This window comes from Leptosomus discolor, chromosome 20 (assembly GCF_034619465.1).
Source record: "Leptosomus discolor isolate bLepDis1 chromosome 20, bLepDis1.hap2, whole genome shotgun sequence".
In the NCBI taxonomy this organism is placed as follows: Eukaryota; Metazoa; Chordata; class Aves; order Leptosomiformes; family Leptosomidae; genus Leptosomus; species Leptosomus discolor.
This window is the reverse complement of record NC_141410.1, coordinates 3,206,307-3,226,786: the sequence shown is the minus strand read 5'-3', so window position 1 is coordinate 3,226,786 and position 20,480 is coordinate 3,206,307. Positions and strand designations below refer to the sequence as shown.

Here is a 20,480-nt window from a genome sequence, read left to right as displayed (position 1 = left end):
TCAGCGAAGCTGTCTTGCAAAAATCCCCCGAAAGGACTCTGGAGGCTGTGACCCAGCTATCACTCACCTACCCTGTTACGTGTGCTGCCACAGCGTCCTAGGAAGAGATCCTCCGCAGCAGCATGACCTGAAAGATGATGCTTTCTTCAGGGCTTCTCTTGGAAAGAGCATAGCTAAACGCACACGGGGACTGACTTACTGTTCACCTTACCTCCAGAAAAAGGAAGCAGGAGACCAATTCTCTCAGATTGTTCTGATCTTTCAGTATAAACGGTTCAGTCACTCAGAGGTAAGCTCAACCAGCTTCCTTACTTCATGCCACTCAGTGTGATTTCCATCAGCCACCAGAAGATCTTACTCTTAACCGAGACCAAGAAACATTTCCATCCAGAAAACACCCTGAATATTCTGCTTTCAGCAAGTGATCAGAACAGATGCGATTCACAACTGACTTGATGAGAAGCACCATGCATCAACAGCAGCAGCTTCAGGACAGTGCCAGGCAATAAGGAGCTGAGACACTATTTAAGCCACGCAATTAAGATCTGTATTAATGTTACAAGTGCTATCGCTTGGCGTGCCCTCGTGACAGATCCATTTAGGAGCAGTGTAATCACCTTCAGTGCTCCTCTTACCGAAACTGCTTTGCAGCTTGGACTTGGCTGACAGGTAAGTGCTCCAAGGCTTCAGCTACCCCAGTTTCCAGAGGAGCTACGTGGAAATTTTTTCCAATTTAAATTAGTTGTCCTTAAAAAAGTATGTGCCTACACTAAACCTTTTTTTGTAGAAACTTAGAAGTCCTCTTGTACATTTTGACAGCCTCAGAGTAGTCTATTTACAAATAACGGCTAATTGAATTCCAACCAGAGCATTCCATGCCAAGGCACATTACCAGCACCACGCACAGCTTCTTTCAGGCAGGACTTCCAGAGTCCCATGATTGACAAGGTCTCTAATGAACTCTAATTGAAGACTCAGCAGTCCGAAAAACACAACAACAGATGTGGTAGAAGGGCAAACCACAAACTGTTTTGCTAATGAATGAAGTGTCTGGTCTGATGAGGGCCAGTGACCCAAAAATTGTCTTCTTCTACCCACCCTTTCACTTCATGTTCAAGTTTGGACCCTCTCCCTTGTCAGCCCAACACTTGGGGGCAGTAATGTACAGTCTTGAACACACTCCACATACTCACATTGGCACCAAGACGCTCCTTTTAAAAGAAGGCAGCAGTGGAGCATGGCTTTCACAGAGTACGAGGGACCTCAGGGAGGGAACTTGGTGTGGTTACCCTTCCCAGCAGGAAGGCAAGCCTCGGAAGTAGATGTCAGTTTCTCATTATAGTAGTTTTGGAAAACCTTTTACATACCAAGACATTTCTAAGTCATCTTCATCTCCTTTCAATGGATCTTAAGCAAGCATCAAAACAACAGATACACTCACCCGTCTGGAGGTCAATTCCTACAAAAAGCCTGTGGCAAGCTGAGCTGCCAGCAGACCTCAAGTAAGAACCTACGCTTCGCACCAAAAAAAAAAAACCAACGACGCAGGCCTCTGCCTCACGTCTACTCCAGCATGGCAGTGTAGCGAAGCAAGGAAACCACGCACGAAGGAAGCGGAAGTCAGAGTGCCATCCTTCATAATTCTATCACCAATTTAATGAACCTGTTCATGCTCATCATGCATTTGGAGTCTGACCTTTTACTTCAAGGATGTTTTTGTCCGGTAATGGTACAGGAAACAGAATAAAAACGTCAGCTGTAAAGGTTTGGATGAAACTTGCCAAAAAAGGTCAAAAAAATATTTGCCTGAGTCTGGCTTATGATGTTTTTGGAACTATTACAGGTGGCAGTGCATACGCTGCTCTTGTCTAACTAGAGTGTAGACTTCGGTCCTGCGGAGGTCAGGCTGAGTGGCTGCAGAAGACATCTACAGACGTCGCAACAGAGAAATCGTACCGGATTTAACAAATGATTTCATCTCTGCCCCCAAGAAGGGACTGTAGTGACTGGTGTGGGAATCACACGGACCCTCCTTCTAACAAGCGTCATTCAAAGGGGTCTGTTTCATGTTACACTTTCAGTATGAAAAGAAGCCCAGTGAGCGTGTTGCTGATGGAAAGCATGTAGAGCACTAATGAGCACCATCCAAAAGTAATTCCAACATTTAGAGGTAACCAGCAATTTTCTGAGTCATTAAAAAAACCTCATACCAATTATACAGTCAAGCTTACCATAGCTCCCCAAACAACCCATTGTTTTGAATGGTCCTTGGAGCTGCTCGAACTCCGATACCCATTCAGTCCTCCAAGTTTCATCAGAAAACCAACCACGTCACACCAGATCATAGCAATGATTTAGTTATTCTGTGTCCTACCTCCAGCAACAGCCACAAAAAGGATGCTTTCGGTTGCCAAGAGTTTTGGCGGCACAGATGTAGCCAATTACTAAACGGTTTCAAGAAAGAGAAATAATCCCTTCCTGCAGGGAATAATTTCTTTCCTGACCCACAGAGCTTTCTTACCTGTACCTTGGCTTATGTAACTAAAAGCATTATTCAAATAGAGTTTGATAAATTTAAGTCAGCCGCAGCTTTTTTTGATCATGGGACTCCTCCCAAGTTCACTAACAGCAGCTTCAAGACCACTTCGGAACAGAGCTCCTCAACTGAACTTTTACCTGGTAAGCAGCCGCTCTTCTGCACACAAAGATGGCAAACAGCTTGGACACAATTTAAACGACTTTAATGAAGAGGCACTAGTTCACATAGCTGCTATGTGCAGAACCGTCACATTTTTAGGGTCTCAAGGACAAGGTTTGTCAGCATCATGCATCAAATTCAGACCTGCCACAGCAAAGGGATGCAGTTCTCTCTACAGACAAGAGGAAAGGCTTAATTCAAAGGTCTAACAGCTTTGTTCCAGCCTTAGTGTCCTCTGTCTGCAAAAATTTAAAAGCTTAGGTCAGAAATAAGCCATATATTTAGACTGGACAACAGAAACAAGTTTTTCCCAGCCACCCATATAGTAGGTTCTATATAGATTAAATCCACATTTCAGCAATACTTTAAGTTATCCCAGAGACAACGGTGCCACACACTGTTGTAAGGGCAGCTGACACCAGCCAGCCTATTGCAGCCCAACTGTGCATCACGGGGTGTGCAGCTAAATCCTATGCAACTAGTCATGAGCATGTGCATCCTTCTGGAGTTAGTTTTCTTCACTAGCAGTTTCTAGAAAGAAAACAAATGTTTCAGGGACGAGCAGAGAACAGGCATCGGGCACAAGATTGTTGGCCGGGCCTTTTTTTTTTTTTTGGATACTCACTGGACTGCAGAATATCTGATGTAGCATAAACTATAAATAGATTTGGGTGTTCTCCAGAACCCCAGCGTTCTCACATATTCTGTCTCAGCAACGCCTTTGAAGCGCGTGCCATAGCCCGTCCACTGCACCTACAGCACAACTCCTGTGCCAAGCTACAAACAGGCAGGTAGTTTACCAGGAGACAATACAGACATATAAGGACATGCGGGACCTTGCATAAACGGCTCCAAATTACTTTTGCTAAAAAGCAACCTCCAAACTGGTAATGACTTCATCAAGAAAGCTGCTAATGACCCTTCATCCGAAAGCACACGCAGTAGTACCTGTTGGCTTGCCCAAAAGAAACATGTAGATTCCTGACATTGTTTGGGCAATTGCTGTATGCCTCAACCTTGCCAAAAGACAAGGAGAGAAACAAATCACCACATCTGAGATGCTTCAGAAAACATTCTTACATACCAGATCTTCGTTACACCCAGGACTCAGCCATTACACGGTCAGAGCATCTGCTACTCACCAAGTCAATGAGGTCACTGAGATTCTTCTCTATCTGCTGCGGAGGCAGACGCCTCATCAAATCCAAGGCACAATCCAGCTGCTGGTCACTCTGCGGAAAGAAGAGCATCCCTCCGTCACAACAGGTACAGGTAACACATCACATCCACACACACGAGAACTGCAGAGCTTGTTAACTCCTCTGATACGAGAGATACCATTTCTAGTTCTAGGCAGCAGCATGTTTTGTACGAACACAAACAGATTTCAATAAAGTTCAGTACCATCTGATCGCGGATTATTGACTTGGTATTGCAACGGACAACGGACTTAAGAGTGCGGCTTTAACTGGTGCCATGCCGTCCGCTCAACACCGTGCTGCTGAGGGAAAGGAGTCCAGTCCTTACCTCACCTAAAACTGCTTCCAGTGTTTGTGCAAATGTTTAATGCGTTGGTTTTCCATGCTATCTCAGTAATAATCTGGGTTAGGTAACTGAAAGTTCCTTCTCCCAGAGCAGTTTTAGCACTTCCCCATTTGTACTGTGCCATTCAGCTTGAGATAACTATTATCCAAGACAAACTCTGTTACAAAGCTTGCTCTCCCTCCTTCAGCTTTATCAAAATCCAGAATGAAACACGCACACAAAATATGATCCATTATTTCCTTCTTCCTACAAAACACATAGCAAAAGCTGCCTGTACCTGAGAAATCAGGGACTTCAGTTATTTTGAGAAATCACAAGAGTGTCCAAAGGGTTTATTGCAGTTGGTCTCTTGCCCAATTCTATCACACAAAAAAAACCCTTAAACTTCACTTCAGAGTCAGAAAATGTGCAACAGACATTACCACAGACATTTGATGAGCTGAACCATGTTCTTGGCATAACCTTTAGCTCTCCTTCTCACCAACAGATATAAACAGACACTTTCTTGCAAGCCTAACAGTACTCAAAATCTGCACGAGTTACTTTGATCAGCAGGTCACCAGGAGGCTGAAGCACAGCCAGCTTGTTTTCACCGCTTCTTTGCCTCCCTTTTCCCTTTGTCATTTCTAGCCACCCATATACAATGAGCTTAGCTTTAATTTCTCCCTCCTGTGTTCTGCCAAGCTCCAAAAGTGTTATTTAAGAAAGGCTTCGAAATTACATTATCACACTATTCAAGTAGCAGCCCCCAGGTCAGGGAGCAACAGGAAGCGAAGTTTCCTGCAATTAAGCCATACCTTAGCAATGAGGAAAGGAGGGAGCTCTCTGTTCAGTAGACATCCATTACGAAAGCTGTTCTTAAAAGGTACTACCCATTCACTATCAGAAGATAAATATTTTACAGCCAGGAAGTCAGACAGCCTGGTCTGGGGAGATTATATATTTATTTCTCATCCAGTTCAGGTTATAGGACATCATCTTTGCAAAATATTCCCTCTCTACAGACAGTTAGGCATCAACTCCCACATGTCTGCAATAATCTCCTGTAGTTCCGAGTCTTCAGCCTGAAACCTGACAGCACTGACACCAAGAACAGAAGTTTATGACAGTCACGTGTTGTCACTGAGCGAGGACGCACCCAAGTAACACACATAACCCCTCATACTCTCTAAATACTTGGAAAACACAAGCAAATCGTTGGCTGAAATGATTCTGGAGTGAAGTTATTTACCTTGGAAAGCAACTCCAAATCGATCACTGAACTGACTGTCACCATATTCATGCACAAAAGCGATGGCCAAGATTTTCAAAACTTTTTACTTCTCTCCATTAGATGTTCAAGTGAAGGGAAATGCTACTAACCTTTCGGTCCCCAGAGAAAGATACTATTCAGATGACCTACGCCTGTCCAGCTCAGGCAGGGGATCTTTCTTACCAACCATTGTCTTTACCTCCCGCTATCTCTTACATCCAGGAAGGAAGGCTGGCACATGGTCACAAGGTCACGCTCCTCGCTTTCGGATCGTGGGAACACTTGCGGAAGTGCTCCGTCCTCCTCTGCCAGCTGGAATTGTGTAATAGACAAAAAAGCCTAGGGAAAGAGGATGCTAAAACCCACCACTAAAGCTGCAACCCCAGAGTAACTGCTTTATAGTGCGACAAATTTGAAATAAACTACACTGAATGAAAGAGTATCTACATTTGCCGTGTTTTATGGATTAACCAAGAGAACTTGGACTGACCATTTTTATAACAATATATTCAATAACAGCTGTAAAAAGACACAAGGAAGACTGCTTAAGGCAGAGATTCTTAAAGGACACAGCTGGCATACATGGCTGCGTGCAATGGAAAAACAAAAATATCCAAGCACTTACTAACACTGTATTTTTCTGGTATCAAAAAGGTAAAAGCAAGGCTGAGCAGCAGGACTCTTCAGCTTTCTTGCAGAGCATTTAAATAATTAAAAAGCTTGCCAGCAGATCTCCTAAAGCACTGAAATAAAGGCAGGTCCTGCTGTATTTCTGTCCCTAAATCTGTGGTTATACAGTCACTCTAATCCGGCATAAATCTGTGCTGGCACAGTCAAAAAGGCAACACAAAGCACACAGATTACAGAGCAAAGTGGTACCTTGTGGTATTGGATACGTCTGGCATGCCCTGGTTCAGAATTGACCCGGTAATTCTACCAGTCGCTTTTGCTCCTGGTTCTTTCACTGTAGGTGAAGTGAGGTTTGAAAACCCAGGTCTGTGGTCAAACCCATCCTCTGGTTCCAGACCTTGGCCCCAGCTGGACCACACAGAGTAGCCGTAGGTACTTACACACAAAGCAACAGGAATCACATCCAAGGTGCCAAAACCAGCAGCACACTGTTCCCCGATTTTATAACGAGTGAACACTCCCAGAGATGTGCTACTACTGCAGCTTTGAGAGTGGCACGTTATTAGTCGCCCTTAAAAATCCCACAAAGCCTTCACACAACTTGTGTAAAAGGAAGGTGTTCTTCGGGAACTCGGGATATGTGTCACCCACCTCACTACAGTTGACCCAACTTAACTTCACCTGTTCTGCTTTTCCACTTGCTTAATTCTCCTGTAAAATTGCATACTGAAGACATGGTTTCTTAACAGACCTCCAGACAAAACATTTCTACAGAATTCTTGCCTTTAGACATAGAGAGGCTTACAAAGCCCTGCTCACTGGGAAGGTGATTAGACAGGCTGACTCCCAGTCTGGGCTGCTCTTGAAGCCAAGCTCTTTGAGGCTGCAGGACTTAATAAGCTTAGTGTTTACTTGATATGAGGCTGTTTTCCACCACTCCTGTTTCATCCAGCACCAAGCTCCTGTGGAGGAGTAGGGAGTGCAGGCAGAAATTCTAAATGAAGTTTTATTACAGCTCAAGTCACTGAAGGATTTAGAGATCACAGGAATCTCAAAGACTGAAAATATTAGCTTAGATGAAAGCTCCTTAATAAGTTTCCTCTAAAGATGCTGGCTATCTAGAATCTCCACTTAAGCATCTGCCATAGTGTTTGCTCCCATGGTACTACCACAGGGAAAAGTGTTATGAGTATGCCTATAGGAGTGGTTATGTTTGTTTAGCTTCCTTTGCCTGCATCAGCTCTTCTCTTCAGTCTCTCTGCTGTACTTAGCTTATTCCCGAAACAGAAACCCTCTCAGAACAGCCACAGGTCTCTGGTCACCTAGGCATTCTGCACCGAGGCTGAACAAATAGTCCTGAAAAAACATCAGTTGTATAAATGTGTAGTGGCACAGAGGCAGCCGTATAGTTTAATTCCATCAAACTGTAAGCAATACTGTTTAAAGGCTGAGTATGGGCAGATGTTTTTCAACGCAGAAAACACAGGTTAAAAAAAACCCACCAGGAAGTTACTATAGGTATGCAAATTGCACAAATTAAAAGAGGCAAAACACCGAACTTCCTTTTGACTCCCACTCGTCCTGTCCCCTAAACCACACACCTCCTCGGGATGAGGGGGACAGGGTGCAGGAATAGCTGGAGTTCGTTGGCGGTCCCCAGGGCAGGCTCCTGTGTGCTGATACCACCAGGCAAGGAGATGGTGCAAACCTGCACCCAAGTAAATGGCTGTTACAGTTCATGGCACCCAAACATGCCCTGCTAGACCAAGGGAATAAACCACACCATGTCTGCATTTTATTTGCACAGAACTGTCACCTGATAAATGAGGTTATTATAAGCTAAGATATACACCTGAAGCCTTTCAAACATCAGTGTCACTGGTAGAACCAGTAACACTTCACAGAAGCTATGCTTGTTTTCTCTTCTCAATAGATACAAGCAATCTGATGAGTTACTACCTACAAGTGTTTTGCACTTCTTAAGTGATAGCTTTACACATGCATTTCACTATATATACTTAAAGAAATTTACAGGCTTTATTTACAAGTTTTGACAACTCCATCGCTGGTTACCCGAGACTTAATCTACACTCCAGGTTTTAAGGGGGTTTACACAAACCTGCAGCTCTATCCATTTCAAAGGCTAAGCCATTCCACTTGAAAGGAGGCAAAAGACTTCATTTAAGGCTCCCAACCTTATAGTCAGCAGGAATTTGTTTCTATTTATCACAAAGACCTGCAGATTTAATTCCCTGCTCTTCACAGCTTTGTTCTGATAGCTTCTGTTCATTTGACTATGTTATTGCCAAGCATAAACAGAGTTAAGCAGCTTCTTCAAAAAGAAAACCAGGCTGGTTTCACTTCTGTATTGTATTTCTATATTAACTCCTGAGCCAAGAGAAACCAGCTGAGGTAGCTCAGTGCTACTGCAGTGGTAGCCTCTCCTTACTTTAGCCCCTTCCAGGAAATAAGCCACTTGGGCCACCCAATCTTTCCCGCCAGCAAACCAAATATAACACTTCTACTCAAGGCATGATTGTGCCACCTACCCCCTTTCCCATCTGTGATACCAGCTGAGGAGGACTGGGTGACCTAAAAATCACTTCAGTAGTTAGGATTAAGGTAAAAAAGTCACACACGTAGTAAAAGCATTCAGTACCTGGCCTGTGCTGCTCATGTTTGGCCCTGAAATGCCACGGCTGTTAGAGCCCTGCAGCTGGGTTATAACAGACAAAACAAAGGTCTTTGAGCTGCTTTGCACAGAAGTTTTGCTCAAGACAGGCATCTAAAAAGTCACCCAAGTTTAAAGTACAAGCTGGCATCTCAATTTTCAGAGAACAGAAGTATAAACTAAAAACCTGAAGGCACACCAAAAATAGAACATTTGCTCAATTTATGCAATCGCACATCAGATCGCTTTGGTCCCTGGTCAGTTTACAAGCGAAATATCTGTGTAAATTAATCCAGGGCCAGAAGTACACAACCAGCAAATGACTTTTTTTCCTTCCTTTTATGTTGCAGACATACCCCAGATTGTAAATCATATTATTTCCTGTCAGTTCTCCCAACAGGAATGTCTGACTAATGGTTCAGCTTTGTGGTACTAAAACATTAAATTTTTTTTAATTGAAACAGATACACAGCTTCCCCTCCTGCTTGTCATTGTAATCCTTGCCAACTTCCAGAGCTCAAAAGGCAGAAGACTCCCTTTTCAAATTACACAATAGGATAGTATTACTGCTAGAAGCTTTAGCAAAGGGTTGAATTATTGTAACCCCTGTGTAATAAAAAGTACAGTAGTATGTTGAGTCGCAGGATTCCCTTCTTGGCTGTCAGCATTCACTTTTCAGGATATTAGATGGGAAGGGGAATAACTCTGTACGATCTATGAGTCCCAGACAAGTTTTGCACTCATGACATTTCCATCAGCTGCACATATTCCTTGCAATCTGTTTTCCTACATTCTTTTTCCCTTGACTATTAACCCTCTTCTGGCAGATCCTATTTAAAAACATTTCTAATGTACTTATAAATCACAGCTTCCTGACAGCAAAGGGGTACCAGCAGGAGAAACAGCGATAGCATATTTAAGAAACAACCAAACAGAACAAAAGCTGAAGATACACTACGCTGTGGATGGTTGTAAAAGAACGGGCCAAAGATTACTAGAAGAACATGACACTGATGCAGACTACGTTCTCCTCCTCTTGAACTACTTCTAGGTTTGTCTTCTCTGGTTAGGACGCAATCCAGTGGCTTTTATTACCTCAGACACCCACCCATGTCGTAGGCTCAGTAACACATCTCGCTCGATTGACTGTGGTCACGTTACACTGTGGTCAAGACTAAACACACAGACCAATTGCTGAGAGTGCTTCTTCTGTGACTTACAAGTGAGAAGGAATAAAGATTAAAATAAAAGCAAGAGGTGATGGATCCAAAGATTTCAGCAGGAGCTGCTGTACTCGATCTCCCACAGCTCCCCCAAAACTGGTACTTAATTACAGAGCAATTGTACAAGTCACATCACAGCTTTTGAGTCAGTGAATCCTTCTCGGAGATGTTCTCCTGCAGAACGTTACTTCTTTTACTCTACTCTGCTCCAGCTTTTAAAACAACTGAGCACGCTATGGAGAAGCAGTACTAGCCCCAATTAATGGCTGAAAGCACTTCCACGGCTTGTTTTCTAAATTCAAGTCTAGGTGTTGTACATGCTGACAAATGCAGCTGCACGCTTGTCAAAAAGTGAGAAGTCTGCTCTAAACTTCAGAAACATTGACCAGCTTTTGTTCTACTCTGGTCCAGAAACGTAACACACCCGAACCTCACACAGACGAGTGCTCACGAGGGATGTCTTCTTTAAAGAGCTTCTGCAGGAAAGAGTAACTTGCACGTCTGCTCCAGAGACTCACGCAGAGGAACTAAAATAATCTACGGGAAGGAGAGCAAATGAGGCAGCTAAAGTTTCGTTGCCACCAGCATGGTGCTGACATTGGATACACTTGGCCATTTTGAGTTGACCGCACAACTACTGCAAGTCCTAGACAGATTAAAGGAGTGGCAATGGTCTTCTAGGAGCAACTACCAAAAAGATCCCCTTTCAATCATACATTGTATTTGACTTCACTTTATCCTTCTTACCTCCAGACGAGGTAAGCATTGCTCACGGGTCATGACCCAACATCCTAGCTCAACTCTAGAAACAATTATCAAGTGAATCGTAATAGGCTGAAGGCATTTCCATCCATGGGTTCCTAAATAAACCAGAGCTGCTTGCAGTACTTTATTAAGCAGCTCAATCTCATGGAACAACTATTCATCAAGATGTTTTACACAAAACCCTAACAATCCCTGATAGTCCAGAGCAGGCCATTTGACTGTAATTCACTATGTGCTTCAGAAGTAAGAACGCAGCATCTCCTGCAGTCTGTTCTGCAGCTAGTTTGCACTCCTCATAGCTGGTTTTCAACCTGATGCATTTCAGCTCCTGTTGGCACATCTACAAAGGTGCACAGCACGCAGTGAAAAAAATTAACATTTGCTTGGCACCTCCTTCCCAGCACGGGTGTATTTTGAGATGGCAGATACTTGCATCTACTTTCCAAACTAATTTAACATCTATCACTTTAGTTTCTATCAAGTCCAACGCAAGCCTCCGTCACCTGCCCAATGAAAAGGGCCACCACACACAAACAGAAGAGAAGGATGGACCAGCAACAAGGCTTTCTGGGAACAGGCTATTCATCTTGACCTTTTGCCACCATCACTAATGATTTCTGCACCAGTGTTTGTCTTCTGGGTAACAGAAACAATGTTTTATTTATTAAACTTGTCATTGAACATGACAATGTAATTTACCAGCTTTCATCTGGTGCCAAGAATTCCCGTGAAGCATAAAGTTTGCAAAAAGTCATTTCCCAATAAATCACAGCATCAAGTGAATATGCGATCCGTTAGCCCCACATGAAAGAGTAAAATGGGGACAGCAGTACAACAGCTACACAGGAAAGCTGCACAGATTGCATAAAAAGCATCGCCAACTTTTAATAAATGGGATTAAAGTCACTGAAGTTGGCTGTAGAGCTGACCACTTTTGCCAATTAACACGAAGAGATTCCATTAGGTTAATGTTACTGCACAACATGGGGTTTTTCCCCTTTTAAGTCTGGATTTAACACAAAATAACACCTTTGTTAGATATATGTACAGGTAGGGAATTGTAGCTGAACACAGCGGAAAAAAAACCCAACACAAAACCATCACAGCACAGCACTGAGACAGAAAAAACGTTCTGATTCTTCAAACGCTTTGTAAGGAAGGTTGTCTCGTCTGCCTGCTCTCCACCAGAACAGATGCTGGCCCGCGCACCAGCATGGAGGCACCCCTAAAGGACAGACAGCCAGCACAGACAGCCGTACCGTTCAGTATCACTCGATGCACCAAGTACTCTCAGATGCCTCTCGATATCTCCTTGTGACTCAGTTCCGCACTATCCTTCAATCATTTTCTGTAGCTTCACACAGACTTTGGCAGATAACGAAGGCGTTGCGCAGTCAAGTCGGTCTCGCTTTCTACAAACTGTGAGGCTACGTCCTAACCCCCCTCCTGCCCCCAGCGGCTCGCTCACGCTGGCTGCCCAGCAACGGGAAATCGTTCACAGCAACTTCTTCCTGACCTTGTCAGCCCTTTTGAAAAAACTCCCTTGCAACTCACCTCCGCAGGATCCTTTTGTACAGCTCTTACCTTCAACCCTGCATGTGTCTCCCAAATTACGGATTACTCCTCTCACACCCATCCTCTCATTTCATTACTTCATTCTTTCTCTGTAAATCTACTACTAACTGGCTAACTGGGTTAGCTCAGTCTTTGAAATAAGCTAATACAGAAGGTCTGTGTTGGTTCATAAGTCTGATGACCTGTTTTTCATCGTCACATCGTCCTCTTGCCTTCCACTCAAATATTACCGACAAAGCACCATATCAGTCCCTAGAGAAGGGCTGCTTAATTTTTACAGGGGTCAATTTTTTTTTTTTTTAATTGAAACCATAATTACTACAAACACAACAGCTCTTGAGATTCAACACTGCCATTTGTCATCCTGAACATCCACAAATGTATTGGGTTTTGTCTTTTAATCCTGTTAATGCTCGATGACCTTTTCAAAACGTTCTTTTATTCTACATACTGCACGTTTCATGTTCGAATCAGCCTGGTCAGAAACATATTGGAAGAGGAACTGCTCAACTGAAACAGAGATTTTTTTTTTTTTTTCTTGCAGAAACAGCCAAGTTTGGCAAGTTGGTCCTGGCCTGAAAGATCCAGATTCTCCTTCCAGTCAACTACAACCTAGATTCTTTTATATGAAAAGTTACTTACACCAAAAACATTTGAGAAAATGCACACTATTCTAGCAGCAGGGAGGCGTATGTTCCATTACCAAGGTGACAACAAACATCGACACCTTACTGAAAGTGTAACTAACGCAAACATTCAACATCACCGATTCAGTACAATGCTTTATGCCAGCCTGTCTGTAGAGCCCTGTCACCCCAGGTAAGCTGCCGCCAGGCCGACAGCTGCCCAGTTTAATACACAAACTCAGCACTTTCCAGCGTCCTGAAGTCTAGTAGCCAGGGTTGTAAATTCACCAGATAACTCTGGCAAGTAATCGGATGCCTGGCAAGGCAGAGAGGGGAGAGAGAGAGGTTATCTAATTAGCCCTCATCCCTGAATGTTCTCCGATTGCCTAAAAGGTCAAAAAAGTAGGTTAATATGCCTTTCTACGCTGTGTCTAGCAAGACATACGTCGCTGACTACACTGCAAAGCTTGCAAGACAGTTCAGTTGTGTCCAAGGGATTCAGCGCCCAGGATTTCAAGTTTTAAACTAGGAAGCAAATGGTTTTGTGTATATGCAGGCCATAAGAATATCACATCTCCACCTAACAAGATACTCATGCTCCCTGGAATTCTTCCCCTTGCCGGGATTCCCAGACTTGCCTATTCTTCCAGTCTTTTCACGCTTTCCTTGCCGCTTCTGAACATGTCTGACCCACCCCCAAGTCAGAACCGCGGACGGACGGCGTGCGATCTAACAACACATGTAAGTTCTAGAAAACTTTTAACAAATCTAAGTAGTAGAGACAGTTTATGCAGGAGCAGTGCTTCATGTAACGTGCACGTGCCAGTTTCAAGCCACATCAGATTTCTCCTGCACTTGAACACAAAGTTAACACTTACTCCATTTGGCCCATTTTCACCTCACCAAGCTCTGGAATAGCTCTGCCTGTGCTGATGGCTGGGTAGGTGAAAGCTGTATTTGACCATTCAGTGCAGCGCTGTCAATACTGAGCCAAGATCACGCCTGTTCTTAGTGTCACATCCAAACCTCTCTGTAATGACCCCTAAATTTGCACAGCAACAGAACTCAGCGGATAAATCCAGCTATTAACTGCTGTGGTCAGCACAACGCCACTGATATTTTACCTCATTCCTCCATTTCAGGGCTCTCTCCTCCTTTGAATTAACTCACCAAAAGACCCATCTCTTGTTTCTTGAGCCCGTCTCAAATTGCAAGCCCAGGCTATCAGCCAGCCACCAATCACCTCTGCTAGCAGCAAGCTTTTTTTAAATCCTGGTATTTACCAAAGCAAAAATAACTGGGGAAGGCAGGTAACAGGACGTCACTTTCAACCTCAGCAGTTTGTCTAATGGAAAAGATAGAAAGTATCACCTGAAGAAATGCAAACAAAATTCCCTCAGAGAATAAAGAGTATTTTATTTATGGTGGCTTTGATTGGTGGCTTAAGGCAACCACTAATCTCATGTCTTCAATGCAGTCTCAACCCTTTTTCCTTCCACACAAAATCCTCTTACTTAAGGGCTGTTTTCAGTCTTGTTTCAGCTGATGCTGCTAAAATTGTTAGATCCTGGGTTCTGCTTTCACCCAGGCTGGTAACCCTCCCACTTTGCAATAAGGACGTGATTGAAATTCCAAGTCAATGCACCAGGAGAGAACTCGGCTCCACTTTCTGTAACAAAAAGACACGGAGGACATCCTCTTCATACTCAGGGAAACAGCACCAGCAAGGACATGCGCTGCGGCACGGCTGCAAACACTTGGAGTAACGTCTCACGGGTTTAAACTGAGAGTCAGCGCTCCTAAGCCGAGCCTGCACTGAAAAATAACACAGGCTACGCTGATGAAATACAAACGAGGAAGGTTTAATTTGCATACAGCAGGAATACAGTAGGTAATTTATGAGAAGGGCAGCCAGGTAAGTCACGCGCGCCCAAATGCATTTTGTAATTCTTCGGCAGAACTCGGGAGCCGCAGCACAAGAGCGCTAGCTCAAAGCGCGCTGCACATTTTCCTTCTAAACCCTGGAAAGGGAAGGTAGGGCAAAAGAGCGGCATCGGATAATAAAAGAAAATTAATCTTACTGGCTGATGCCACAGCTCAGGCCACCACTTTAAGAAACACGACACAAGATATTATTTAATGCAGCTGAAGCAATTCTAAATAGAAGCCTATTTTGGGCACAAGAAATAGATCCTGTTTTCAATTCCTCACTCAAAACTTCATTGTATCTAAAAACCCAGAGAAAGGACAGGATTGCCACTGCGTTTGGCACTACCCAGACACCGCCTGTTCTGAAAAATTACAACATTTTCATTAGGAAATAAGCAAAGCATCTTCCTCAAGTACGCTGCATTTTCTTCCCATGATAAATCCTCTCAGCTCAACTAACAGGAAAACGTCTTTGAAACTTGCTCAACCAGCATTCGCCCTCGTGCCCCATGAAGGAAGTTTCAAAAGCAAACGTCTCATCTACCATCCAGGCAAGAGCTCAGACTTCTCAAGACAACTTGTCTGGAAGCTTCGCTCCCCACATCCTGCTCTAGGACATAAGGCCACATAGGAGAATTTTGGCCATTTGACCAGGTCCAGGGGACAGGAACGCCCTATTAGTCAGCTCAAATAAAGCCCCAACAGCTTAATATTCCTCAAATGCACTGCAGGTTTCAGTTACAGTTCTTCCAGGTATCCGCTCACAGTATTTGGTCAATTCTCACATTAATGTCAACATGAACACCTCATTCATGGAGTATTAAGTATTTAAGAAGGCATTACACAAAAGATGAATTAAAAAATCAGTTTATACTCCAGCTTGAAGTGGCCACACTTCCACTGCACTGGCCTGAATTCTTGATCTTTATGTTCAAGAAGCTTTTTAATTAACCCAACCTATCAGCAAACAAACCTTGGGCTAAAGCCCAGCTAGAGAGAGCAGGAAGCCTGGGAAAGGCTTATGTTGTTCAGATAGATGTATTAACTGCTCCTTCACACCACACAGGTTTCATCCATAAAAGAAATGCAAATTTGAAGTCCCCTGTTTCTAAGTGAGATTTTTTTTCTCCCTTCTTCCTGGAACTGGCAAAGGATTAGGAAGAATTGAAGCATACCCAGGCTCCTGACCTTGTGCATTAAGGGGAGAGACAAAGATTTGGTTGAGGCGTTTTAAGCTCTTTAGGACTCCTAGCACAAATCAATGGGAAAGTGGGAAATTATAATGCACAGTGACTGTAAAAGAATATGAATAAAAACAGAAGATCAACATCACTTTGAGCATCCTACACTTCTGCAGTTACAGCCTTTGTCTAAAAAAAAAAAAAAAAATCCTTAAAAGTGAGGCAAAACCACAGGCTTAGCACAGACCTAAACTCCATCTTATGCTGCCTGTACAGGCACCGCTCAGAACGTCACACTTCTCCAGTAAAATTGCTCGCTCTTCAGCGGACACTGAAACATGCTCAGTTTTATTTCAATTTGAGGTGGCACTACTTCAACGCATTCCAGCTCAGGGGGGGAAAAAAAACCCAAAACACTGACCAAACCTCCCTCCAAAGGGCAGGCAGGAGAATAAACACTGGCACTCCCCATCCAAGTCTTCAGAAGCAGCCACCTACCCAAAGCCAAACAGGACGAGTACACAGCACCCGGGAGCGTGACCCCCGAGGTGAGCAGCTGTCCTTCGCGCACGGAAGGCAGTGATGGAAAGCATAGCTGAAACAGAATAGGGCAGCAACGTCTCCTTCCCAAAGACAGTAATTTCTCTCCTCAACTACAGTAATAAGGACTAAAAATAGTAATCCAAAGGAGTTGAACTGCACTTTCATTTTGTTTTACTCCCAGATGTCAACTACTAAGATATCAGCATATATATTTACCACATGAGGAAATCCTGTTCGAATAACTTCAGCCTGCGAATCTTTTTCCTTTGCTAATAAACCACAAGATTAAGCACCGCTGCAATGGCAGTATTTCCTATCCCAATGATATCCTCTAACTTGATTATTTTGGGAATTTGCCTTTTAAGACAACATTTAGCTAAGCTCATATACTTGGCTAGCAAAACATGGACTCTACAAAAAGGCTTCTAATCAGGATTTCTCAGAAGGCACAAGGTGCAAAGGACTTGCTGTGGACACTGAAAACCCACCCTGAGCTCTCAGGCGGTATGGTAGGGCTTCAACACACGATGGGTTTCGAAGAGAGACGGGCTCAGTGTTTAAGCAGCTGGAAAAGCACTACTTTCAGCTGTGCAGTTTCACAAATCATTTATTATGGTTTTGGTAGCAGTTGCACAAAGTTATTTAGCAAGCAGCAACGTGCTTGCCCCACACAAACAGCCCCTACCTATAAAACATGAGCTGCTCTGAACAGCACGTGAGGTTTACGCATTGAGCACCCCTGGCTGTGCTTCAACACTTTTTCACTGCCTCACAAACTCTCAACGGATGATGTGCAGCCAGCACTACGCCAGGCAGTTTGAATTTATGGTTGATTAAATTAGAAATTTTGCAAAAATTGTCCACCTTTTCTTGAAGATTTGCCTAGCAGAAGGAATGCTTGCTAACACGATCAGTTTACGTAACCTGGAAAGGAAGATTTTTATTTTTTACAAAGAGTAACTGGATTCCATCCGCTCATAACCCACGGTTCCAGAAATCTCAGCAGATCCACTCTCCCAAGCCCTACTTTGCCCTGAACAGAGCATTCACTTTATTTTTAGCACAAGAGACAGCATCCATCCAGGCAGTTTTCAAGCTTCATGTGTTGCCCTGCCCTGTTTCACCAAGCACCTGACTGAAAGGCGGACGCTCTTCCAAATTCTCACTTAAGCTCACCAGGAGCAGTTCAGACTTGAGGTGGTGCAGAGGAGACAAGGGTTCCCAGCTCTCCACAGATATTGGTAACCCCACGGTACCAAGAAGGTGTTTGACCAGACGTTGGTTCTGTACCACACCAGCTTCTCCCAGCTGTTGTGAGACTCGCTGTTGCCTCCCACGAAAGGGCCATTTCAGCGCTTCAATGCTCCATTTTAGTATCACATTTTGATACCCACTAAAATGAAAGACCCTGGAAGTGCTCTAAACACTGGCTTTGCACTGGAGTTGAAACTGGATGCTGCAACCGCCCCATCTGCATAACCTTAAGATAATTCTAAGAGTCAGTAAAGTTTTAAACCATCGCCACCGATTATCTGCCTTCTGCAAACAAGATCGGTGACTCAACCTGCACGCTCCTACTGGACCTGGATAAGCCATGCTGAAGTTGCCACGCTCTTTGAGCCTTCAGGCACACAAGCAACCGCTGCAATCTACAAAGACCTACAGAGAGTGGCTGCCGCCGGTTCATCCCTCAAGTCCACCCAACATCAGAGACCAGCACATGGTGTTGGGAGTTCTGATCAAACACCTCCTGTGCCCAGGGCCTCCATGACTAAACGCAAAAAATCAGAAGACAGCATAAGCTTACAGCACTTGGGAAATTTCTAAAGGATTTGCGCTCTACCTCCTCCAAAAGACTGACATAGTCACATTTAAACCCTGACTGGATTCTTCTCAGAGCATGCTTTCATATTCCCTTAAAAGAAGTTGGTATTACCATTGTTGTTTTACATGAAGCCCACTTGTTCTCCTTGAATTGTTTTGCTGTGAGGTTTTTTGCCATGGCAGAAGTTAGGACAGTTGGTTGGAAACCTGATTTCAAGTTTTACAGTCAGGTCCCACACGTACAGATTTCAATATCTTCAAACAAGAGACGCCACTGAAATAAGATCAGTTCCATCCTGTCACCCCCACGCTCAGGGGTCAGGCACAGCATCTCCTCTGTTCAAAGGAGAACAGAGGAGTGGGATCTTAACCACTCCTCACCTTTCACCAGAAACTAAAGATCTTTATCCTGCATAAAACAGCTGGCAGGATCACCATGATCTTCAGCTCTGAATAAAAAAACATATGGTATTGCCTCTGAAATTCTTACGGCTGAAGGCAAGAAGTAAAGGATTACACTTGCTTGCTTAACTGGCCTTTATATCGCCATACAGCCAGGTGCTGGGTTGCTCTTCTCTAAATCTAAATGCATTTGAACGTTCTTAAATTGTTATGTTGGAAAACCTGAATCACAAATTCCCAAACAGTAGAAAGTATCTCAATGGCTCCACTCAAGCGATTATATCCACGGGGGTGACATTGCCTTAAACAGGCTCTGCGAAAGCAGGCGTCAACCCCGGCAGAGCTGGGAGCAGCCCAGAGCCTGGGCCAGTTCCCGTTCTTATTGCTCGTTTGTTTGGAGCTGATGGAATCTGCTCTTTTAGTGCATATGAAACCCCTTTACACACAGTGCCAAAATGAAATTGAAAGGGTTTGTGACCCGGGCTAATCCATTCGGCAAACACACAGCAAGATGGAGATTATTTTACATGACTGAAGAAATTAGAGGTTCTCCTCTGAAAAACAGAAAGTTCTCATCCACGCAGAAGAGCAGCACCCACCGCTGCAACATCACCTGCGCCGACTGCGCTTGGGTTTCCTGCGTTCTGCACGTTCCATTAGATCTTAGTACACCTTAACGAGCAAGTCCAGCTTCCAGAGAAAATGCCAGCCCACGGGTGATAATTTGGGGTTTATGAAAAGCAGCAACAGCAGATCGGTCCCCCACCGCTCTTAAACGCTGCTGCATTCGTTCACTCCCTCCCTTTACAACTACATCAAGCGGTAACACTCGCCGTCCAAAGCGGAAGCATTCCCTCTGTAAACACCCCCGCAGGTACCAGGCCCAGAAACCTGGAAGTAACTGGGCACCGAGCAGCCGGACGGGCCCAGACGCCCCACGCCGCCGCTGCCCGCCCCCGGGGCCTGCGGAGCTCCGGGCAGAGCCCCCCGCCGCCGCCGCCCCCGACACCAGGCCAGGCCACCCCTCCCTCTCCCCAGCAGCACCGGCTCGGGCCCTCCCTGACCGCCGCCCGAGGGAGGCCGGGCGAGGCCCACCCGCTCCGCTGCCTCCCTGGGAAACGAACGTGGGGGGAGGGGGGGAGGCGGCGGCGAAGGAGCCGCCGGGGCGCGGCACCGGGGGGATGGGACGGGATGGAAGGGGGCAGCACCGCCGCGGGGGCGCGGGGAGGAGAAGCCGGCAGCAGCGAGGGGCCGCCCCCCTCACCCTTACCATGGCGGCTCGGCGGGGCTGCGCTGGGCGGTAGCAACGGCGGCGCCTCCCGGTCCCGTCCGGTCTCCCTCCGAGACAGGCCGCGGCCCTTCCACTTCCGCCGTTGCCTAGGAGTGAACATCCGGGTCAGCACCGCTCCGCCCCGCCCCTTCGCCGCCGCCAATCAGCGAGCGGCTCGCCGGCCATCGCCAAGTATGGAGCGCGGCGCGCGAACGGGGCGGGGAGGGGCAGGAGGGCGGAGCCGGAAAGAACCATTCCCCACCCCGGTGCCGGCCGTGAGGGCGGCGGGCGCGACCAACTGCAGCGCGGGGGTAAGGCTGCCGCGGCCGGAAGGGGGGCGGCCAAT

At 45.2% G+C, this 20,480-nt stretch overlaps 1 protein-coding gene across 2 annotated transcripts in view; it reads right to left on the bottom strand.

Moving 5' to 3' along the window:
- Positions 1-20,206, bottom strand: part of CAPZB (capping actin protein of muscle Z-line subunit beta) — a 60,280-nt gene extending 40,074 nt beyond the window's left edge. Inside the window, exons 1-2 of one of the 2 annotated variants that reach the window (XM_086476360.1) lie at positions 20,135-20,206; positions 3,841-3,930 (exon numbers count right to left, since the gene is read on the bottom strand). In XM_086476360.1, coding sequence (XP_086332486.1) covers positions 3,841-3,930; positions 20,135-20,137 — 93 coding nt within the window. In that variant the 5' untranslated portion in view covers positions 20,138-20,206. Of the gene's footprint in view, positions 1-3,840; positions 3,949-20,134 lie in introns of those variants that run through there. The other variant, XM_009948718.2, reaches the window with a different exon arrangement.
- Positions 20,207-20,480: the final 274 nt, after the last annotated feature.